This window comes from Otolemur garnettii, unplaced genomic scaffold (assembly GCF_000181295.1).
Source record: "Otolemur garnettii isolate 467f Iridium unplaced genomic scaffold, OtoGar3 scaffold00016, whole genome shotgun sequence".
In the NCBI taxonomy this organism is placed as follows: Eukaryota; Metazoa; Chordata; class Mammalia; order Primates; family Galagidae; genus Otolemur; species Otolemur garnettii.
In genome coordinates this window covers 19483853-19492793 of record NW_003852411.1, presented here as the reverse complement: position 1 = coordinate 19492793, position 8941 = coordinate 19483853, and the positions used below count along the sequence as shown (strand labels likewise).

Sequence of the window (8941 nt, the reverse complement as noted above, 5' to 3'; positions counted from 1 at the left end):
ATTAAATTGCCTGACAGCATTCATTCACATCTTACATCTTACAATTTCATTTGAGCTGCTTCTTTTGATGTAGTTGTGATCACTTTTTGCACTGAGGTGCAAAAGGGTAGAGGAGAGAGAAGTTTCAAAAACAACCACTTACCTCCCCAAACAACCGTCATACACAGGAGCATTGTGAAATATTCTGGATAGACCACATAGTGAGCTTGCTTTCCACAGAGTAAATCAGGTTTGTTATCTTCTGATGCCCAGAAGGAAGCTTTCATTTTTGCCACTGCTTTTCCAGCCATAACTTGATGGATTCATATGTGTTACTACTGACACTTTCACTTTTGCAGACTAACCTGTAATAATGTGCAGAAAGAACATGAAACCTGCCGGGACCTGATTCATCCACACTCTCTCTACCTGAGATTGTACCACGCTCAGATCTGAGCTTGTCTCTTCTTGTCACAGAGCACACATTAATTCCTCTTACTCCAAGAACACTTTATAGGAACGCTAAAATCAGTGTTAGTGTTCCTTGTACTGCTATATTATGTGTATGGGGGAGGGGGTGTATCAGTTGTTGCATTTAGCATTGTAATGATATGGTAATGTGCTTGCCTTCCCCATTGGACAGTGAGTTTCTCAAAAACCAAGGCTGAATATTAATATTACTCTGAAATTAATATATTAACATTAACTGAATTTCGGCTGTGCGTGCATTTTGTGGCACAAGATAGATATTTGATGGACTGAACTCTTGGTGGTGGAAGGAGCAAGAATAAATGTTACACTCCTCCTTCTCTGTCAGTACAAATCCTTCCAGAATTCCGTTTTACTACTCCAGCCCCTCTACCCCTTTTCCTTCTCTCAGCCCCCTCCAATCCAAAATGGCAAATGGGAAACACAGTCAAAGTGGAGTCATACCAATTAAGGTCAGGATGAGGGTGAATAACCTAAACACAAAGGAAATGACCAAGGTTAGGGTTTGATCATATGGTACCTTAAAGGAAATTTTCAAAAGCCTCCCTTTCTCAGAGCAATGAAACCTGAAATAGGGCACATGCCTTGGCATGCAACTAACAGGCTAGTTTCAACCCAACAGCCCACCTCAGCTGATGCCCTGTGCCGGTTGTAGCCTGCCCAGTGGTCCTGACTTGTTCTGTTTTTCCTTGCAGCTACCCTTGACCTAGAAGTCCTGATATATTTAAATCTTATCTTTGGTCCCTTGTTTTGCACTTCTTTTTTCTACAGGTCACTATTATTCTGATTTAAAAGAGAGGGATGGGCCAGAAGCGAGATTCAAAACACTTCACCTGTCCCTCAAGTAGCCCTTCAGGTCCTTGGCATCTTCAAACCCTGCTATTCCCACGTTAACAACCCCCAGATAAAGCTCTTCTCCAACTACCAAGACCAGAAATATGTTCCTCCAAGCCTTCGCTGGTTCAGAGTTGAAATCAAGATGAAGACTCAAAATCCCAATGAACAATGCTCGGCTCTGCTGTCTGTTTGCCAGGTACAGCACTGCCAACTGATATCATGCCAAGAGTTATTTCCATGCCTCCTTCCCATTGGTTTCTTGCCAACCTGCTTTCATTCTGATTGGCTACATACCTTATTCTCACCTCCAATCAAGAAGAAGCCAAGTGATCTAGTCCCAAGGAAGCTTGCATTTTTAAATGTTCAAACTGTGTATATATCCACAACTGTTTTAACTGATTTTTTTTTTTTTTTTTTGGCCTGACATAATAGCTGAAATGGTCAAAGATGTTAACCATGAAGACAGAATCTCCTTCTACACGTTTTGTCATGTATACAACATGCTGTTTTTCTTATGCCAATACTATCTGGTTCAGCTCTAATACTCAACACTGCCCTATCTCCTCTCTAACTCTTCCTCAGTCGTGCTTTTTTTTCTCTTTTCTTTTTCTACTCTTCTTCCTTTTCAGTATTTTTCACACCTGTTTTCCTCCCTAACTCCTATTAGTCATTGGCTTTTTGTTTTTGTTTTTGTTTTTGAGACGGAGCCTCAAGCTATCCCCCTTGGGTAGAGTGCCATGACATCACAGTTCACAGCAACCTCCAACTCCTGGGCTCAAGCGAGTCTCCTGCATCAGTCTCCCAAGTAGCTGGGACCACAGGCGCCCACCACAACGCCCAGCCATTTTTTGGTTGCAGCCATCATTGTTGTTTGGCGGGCCGGGCTGGGGATTCAAACCCGCCACCTTAGGTGTATGTGGCTGGCGCCTTAGCCGCTTGAGCCACAGGTGCCGAGCCGGCTTTTTGTTCTTAATTTCAAGAAAGAATGTCACTCATTCTTCAGGAGAGGACAAATACATCCCAAATCCTGCAATCCCCAACTTAATATTTTTTGCTTCACACCTAAACACTAAAATACAGTATACATATTTAACTAAATGAACAATAAGCACAAATTGGTAGATTACTTCAAGGATGTGATATTTTGTAACACATTCATCAGGATTGCTGTATGTCGTCTTCCCCAGGGCACCAAGGAGCACCTTACAGCAGTAAGATTACTAAATCTATCATCAGTCTGCTTCCTCAACGTATATCAAGGAAGCTTTGACAAATGAAACTTGCAATTCTTTTTTTTTTTTTTTTGAGACAGAGCCTCAAGCTGTCCCCTTGGGTAGAGTGCTGTGGCATCACAGTTCACAGCAACCTCCAACTCCTGGGCTCAAGCGAGTCTCCTGCCTCCGCCTCCCAAGTAGCTGGGACCACAGGCGCCCGCCACAACACCCAGCTATTTTTTTGGTTGCAGCCATCATTGTTGTTTGGCGGGCCGGGCTGGATTCGAACCCACCACCTTAGGTGTATGTGCCTGGCAACTTAGCCACTTGAGCCACAGGCACCGAGCCGAAAGTTTCAATTCTTATTTGAAACTAAATAGTGTCAGCAGCTGTATGTCTGCCCCCCACTGTAACAACTACTGTTGGCACCCGCACACCACCCCCTAAAATATTCTTCACAACTTTTTCTTTTTGTACAGACTGTGGTCCTTTGAAGCCACTGGGCCCAGTCCTACCATAAATGCCAGGCACCATGTAAAAAAAGAAAAGTTGTCTTATTTGCAGGCTGTCCTGAGAGGCACATTCCTTACCTCTTCCCATCCTGCCTTGACCTAATTACCAGGTTCACTGTCTTTTCTCCCATTTTCTTCTTCACCTTGTCTACCCTGGTGGTCACCTGTATTTCTCTTAGCATTAAGAGCTACTGCCTCAGATCACTTTGAGAAACAAGTTCTCTCTTGCTCCTATCCTACCACTAACCCCCTCAGGCCCCTCAGGCTCCCCTGGGTCCCCTAAGCCCTACAGGTAAGACTCCTGTGATTTGAATTTCTGCTTCAAAATTCAGATTCCCCACGGCTTTCCAAAACATCCTCATACCTGGGGGAAACTTGGACAAAGTTCACACAGTCACGTCTAGCTTACCTATAGTTCTGAAAGCTAGAGCTAGTACATAACTAAAATGCAGAGATCTTCAAATCTCTCCACATTTAAAACCTGCTCCATAGGGATTTTTAGAAAAGTAACAATAAATTCATATTTAAAGATTTTGCCTCTTTGTATTAACCTGGATAGAGCTGGAGAACATTCTCTTTAGTAGAGTATCACAAGAATGGAAAAGCAAGGATCCAGTGTATTCAATACTATTATGAAGCCAGTAGATGAACTAATACACACCCACACAAGAGAAAAATTCAATTTAATTCAAGTTGGGGGAGAGTGGAAGGGAGGAGGGAGAAGGGACAAGGGAGGGGGACCAGTGTTCTCCCCCTTAACAGACACAATGTAAGGGTATATGGCACAGCTCCTGGATGCAGGACACAACTACCACAGAGACTCCAACTGACAAACACAAATATTGTGACTCAATCGTTCGTGCCCTCCTATTAATCTGAGATTTTAAAAAATAAATAAATTGGCTGGACTCAGTGGTTTCATGCCTGTAATCATAGCAATCTGAGAGGCTGAGGCAGGTGGATGTCCTGAGCTCATGGCTTCGACACCAACCTGAGGAAGAGTGAGACCCTGTCTCTATTTTAAAAAAATGAAAAACTGGCAGTGCCTGTGGCTCAAGGAGTAGGGCGCTGACCCCATATGCCCGGACTGGCGGGTTCAAGACTGGCCCGAGCCAAAACTGCAAAAAGAAAAGAAAAACCGAGCCAAGAGGGAGGATCGCTGAGCCCAAGAGTTTGAGGTTGCTGTGAGCTACGATGCCACAGCACTCTGCCAAGGGCGACAAAGTGGTAAGATTCAACCTGAAAATAAAAAATAATGAATAAAGTAAATAAATAAATTTGTATTTCACCATTTTTGGTAATGCCAGCTGAAGTACACTTTGGAAAATCTGGGGAGTTCAGGGCTGAGAATCTTCCCAGTGTATTTTCCTCCAACCCCATCTTCTGATTGTAGATGGTACCACTTGACTGAGATAGACAGCTAGCATAGATAGAATCCTTCTAACATTATGACTAGTTCACGACTGAGCATCAGACAAGAAAATTGGGTAGCTCCTTATTGGGAAACAGCTGTTCTCTTTCTCTTTTTTTCCCCTTATTAAAGCATAACTGGGGCGGCACCTGTGGCTCAGTGGGTAGGGGACCCGTACCATATACCAAGGGTGGTGGGTTCAAACCCAGCCCCCGGGCCAGCTAAAACAGCAGCTGCTACTGCAACAAAAATGGCCGGGCATTGTGGCAGGTGCCTATAGTCCCAGCTACTCAGAAGGCTGAGGCAAGAGAATGGCATGGGCCCAGGAGTTGGAGGTTGCTGTGAGTTGTGATAGCACAGCACTCTACTGAGGGCAACAGAGTGAGACTCTGTCTCAAAAAAATAAATGAGTAAAGCATAACTGTGTACATTGATGCATTGATGGAGTTCAGTGTACAGATCTGTTATACAATGTGAAATGCTTACATTGAACTGATTAACACGTTCATCACCTCACTTGTTATTTTAACTTTTCTCAGAAGCCATTTCTTAATTTGAGAACTTTTTGCCATCTAGAGAGAATAGGAATGAGAAGCAGTTTTATTTTCAAAGCCAGTAAGTAGTGGCTCTTTTATTATTCTTTCAAATTTTATTTGAAAACTGAAATGTTTCTTTTCAGCTTATCTCTCTCCTCTGAAATTTTAGAAGAAGCCAGGCACTTGGACATTCTGTCTGGAAACATCTTCAGCAGTTTCACTGAGTTCATTACTCAGACAATCGTGTGGCCAAACTTAACACCATCTCGTAACAAAGGCCCTTTTCCTCCAGCCTCCAATAACATTTTCCTCTTTTTCCTGTAAACTCCCACTGATAGCCATTCAGAGTCCCTCCAGGTTTCTGCTGATTCTCTACCTGAGGGCCTGTAGGTGTTCACTCACTCCCCTCTAGGCCTCTTTGGCCTCTGCCCCATTCAATTCCAAAGATAATGCCAAATATTTGAATTTTTATTATGATAATTTCTCACTTCCAGGGTCCCAAATGTGTATGTTATATATAAACAAACACAAAACTGAGTAGCTTAAAACAACAACAATCATTTATTGAGCTCACAAATCTGCAAGTCTGGCAGGGCTCTGCAGAGAAGGCTTGTTTGTCTCCACTCCATACAGCATCAGCGGGGGTGACTTGAATGGAGGATCCACTTCCAAGATGGCTCACTCCTGTGGTTACCCAGTTGGGGATGACTGCTGGCTAGAGCTCAGCAGGACTGAGGGCTGGGGCCTCTCAGTTCCTTTCCATGTGGCTCTCCTTATGCTGGTTTTCAAGAAGCAAGCATTTCAAAAGAAAGCATCTTTCCTGGTTAGGCAAAAGCCAAATAACCCTTAGGATCTAGCCACGGAAATCTCATGCAATCATTTCCACTGTGGTGACAAGCCTGCCCAGATTCTCTCTATGTGAGAACTACCATGACCACATTGTAAGAAGAGAAGGTAGGATGGGAGATATGGCCATCTCGAAAAACACAATCTACCACATGCAAGATACAACACTGGGCTGATCGTCAGTCCTTGACAGTCTACCTGAGCTTAGAAGTTCTCAAAAGGTGGACCATGGGCCATTCCGATCCATGACAAAAGTTCCATCATACATGGAAAAATAAATATAACAATAACAGAACTATAATAAAGGTTAATTTATTCAACTTAAAAGGGGAAAGCCTTACACTGAGATCATATCATCCTTTCTTTTCTGGTGTTAAAATGTCTTCTATTAACTGATAATGATAGGAGATGGTAGCTATTTTCTTAATAATGTCATATCAGTCTCCTCCCTTTATTTTTTTTTACCTTTTTCTGGTCAAAAAAACACAAAAATCCAAAGAACCACTGTGTAAAAGTTATCATAATTGGAATTTAACCTTTGATTGATGACTATTGACTCCCAAATGATGTGCAGATCTTCTTGATTTACCCGTATGCAGTTCAACTGGTAAATGATAATTACTCTGTGGATCTCAGAAAAAGCCACACAGCTACCTGTGTAACAGCTCAGATTCAAAGCTTAAGGGCATTTTAACTCTCTTATGAATATACAGAGGGTGCCAAAAAAATGTATACACATTTTAAGAAAGGAAAAAACTGTATTAAAATTGTAATACTTAATATATACCAATAATGTTTGTGATCTTATATCTTGTATCTCTTTATAATTGCAGAAGTCAAATGGGTCTTGAGTATTACAATTTTAATACAGTTTTTCCTTTCTTAAAATGTGTATATATTTTTGTCACCCTCTGTATATACAATTCAATCCAAAATAGGTAACAATGGACTATATCTCTCAAAACAGATTAAAGTTGTAGATCTATAGATAGAAATAAATGTTCAGATCCTCATATCAAAGGTATCTTTGAAGTGAGGTCCAAGAATCCATTGGTAATCCCTAAAAAAGTAACATGAAAATAGGTCAGAGGAGAAACTAGACAGAGTCATAATGTTGGATGTGTATCTGGCTTGTCCTCTGGGGGAATAGAAGTTGAAATGGGGTAAGATGTGGAGACGAGATTTGGGAATCATTTTTATAAAGGTGAACAAGCTCTATTAATGAATGAAGAGGATCTGAGTTCTATGTGTAATATAGCACTAAATGAGAACTCCTCAACTATTATTTACCAAATTACCATCTTATGGACTCTTTTAGGTACGAACGTGAAGAAGACCAAACCCCTACCCTCAAAAAGCTCACAACTCACATGGAGAGACAGACAGTGAACAGTTAAATAGAACACAGCATGAGAGCACTAGCATTACAGGTGCCCTACAGAGGGAAGGATTCGTTCTTCATAATACTGGGGATAGGGAAGGTCATGGGGTGCTTCACTGAGGGTTGGCATTGAATTTTGAGAAGTTCTCACAGCTGGGAGCATGATGAAGAAGAGATGAATTGCTGGTGAAGAAAAAAGGTTTAAGTGGCTCGGCAGCTCCAGCCATGTACCCCAAGGCTGATGGGTTTGAACCCGGCCTGAGCCACCTAAATAACAATGACAATTGCAACAAAAAAATAGCCAGGCATTGTGGCAGAGACCTGTTGTCCTAGCTACTTGGGAGGCTGAGGCAAGAGAATCGCTTAAGCCCAGGAGTTAGAGGTTGCTGTGAGCTGTGATGCCACAGCACTCTACTGAGGGTGACATAGTGAGACTCTGTCTCAAAAAAAGAAAAGAAAAATTGTTTAAGAAAATATGGGCCTGCAGCTAATTAAGCCAACCATGCTCGTTTCCTCCTGGGGGCCTGGTATGCAATGGCTGCAAACGCAACTTCCTTGGCAGTGTATGCAGCCTGTTGCTTGCATAGGTTGCTCTAAGGGACCTTGGAGACATTCCTTTCCAATACATGTTCATGTGTTAGACCTTGTGCTGTCCCCAGTCTAGGCTCCAGACAGGTATGCATGGTGCCTTTGGAAAGCCCCAGAGTACTGTGGCCAGGGTTCACATTGGCCAAGTCATCACGTCCATCCTCACCAAACTACAGAACAAGGAGCATGTGATTGAGGCCCTTTGCATAGCCAAGTTCAAGTTCCCTGGCCGCCGGAAGATTCACATCTCCAAGAAATGGAGTTTTACCAAGTTTAACTCAGATGAATTTGAAGACATGGTGGCTGAGAAGTGGCTCATCCCAGACAGCTGTGGGGTCAAATATATCCCCAATCATGGCCCCCTAGACAAGTGGGGAGCCCTGCACTCACGAGGACTTACGCTGTGTTGCCTATCAATTGTGCCTACCAATAATAAATCCTACTTCCTGTCCAAAAAAAAAAGTAAAGTATAGGAATTGTGATTGGCATGAAGTGGCAATACAAGTTGAAAAGTTTGATACATCAGGAGATGCATCAAAATCTACAAAAAGTTTGAAGATAAGGATTAAGAGATGAATAAAGGGGAAAAGAGAGGTTTATTCTATACTAGGAGATCTCCAGAAATGGCACAGTCTTATTCAAGAATCTTTGAAACGAGATCCAGGAATCCTTCCCTACCCAGAAACAACACACCTGGAAAGTAACATTGTACTCAAGGTAACTCAGATGCAGGGTGAGAGTAGACAATAGAAATGGCCCCTGACTTTCTCCTTTACAGACACCAGACTTCCCATAATATACTATATATTAAGAGAATGGAACAAACACAGATCTTCCTTGTACATAAAGACCCACTGGATATACCAGAGAGGAGGTGAGAGTTACTGCACTGTTCTTCTGCTTAAACTGAAATTGAATTTCTCGTACATTAAAAAGGTCTCTAAACTTAAAAATGTGCAAGACATTTAATGCCGGGTTATCTCAAAACCATGGTTAAGAAAAAGTCAACTGACAAATTATTACTAATTACTCATTTGTCTTCCTTCCCCCCCATAAAGAAAAACTAGTTTTTCAGACTGGTCAGGACAGGACAAAGGAGAGAAATTCAAAAGAACAAACAATAAATGCTTTTTAAAAAACAGTTTAGG

At 42.1% G+C, this 8941-nt stretch overlaps 1 protein-coding gene and 1 non-coding gene across 2 annotated transcripts in view; one reads left to right on the top strand and one right to left on the bottom strand.

Moving 5' to 3' along the window:
* The window catches only part of SLC9C2 (solute carrier family 9 member C2 (putative)), a 70351-nt gene extending 70085 nt beyond the window's left edge, over positions 1 to 266 (bottom strand). Inside the window, exon 1 of the mRNA XM_012802591.1 lies at positions 143 to 266. Coding sequence (XP_012658045.1) covers positions 143 to 266 — 124 coding nt within the window. The remainder of the gene's footprint in view (positions 1 to 142) is intronic.
* A 7420-nt stretch (positions 267 to 7686) lies between these two features.
* LOC111723888 lies at positions 7687 to 7820 on the top strand. Its single transcript, XR_002772332.1, has one exon. It is a non-coding gene; the product is annotated as a small nucleolar RNA SNORA70 (small nucleolar RNA).
* The last annotated feature ends 1121 nt before the right edge of the window (positions 7821 to 8941 follow it).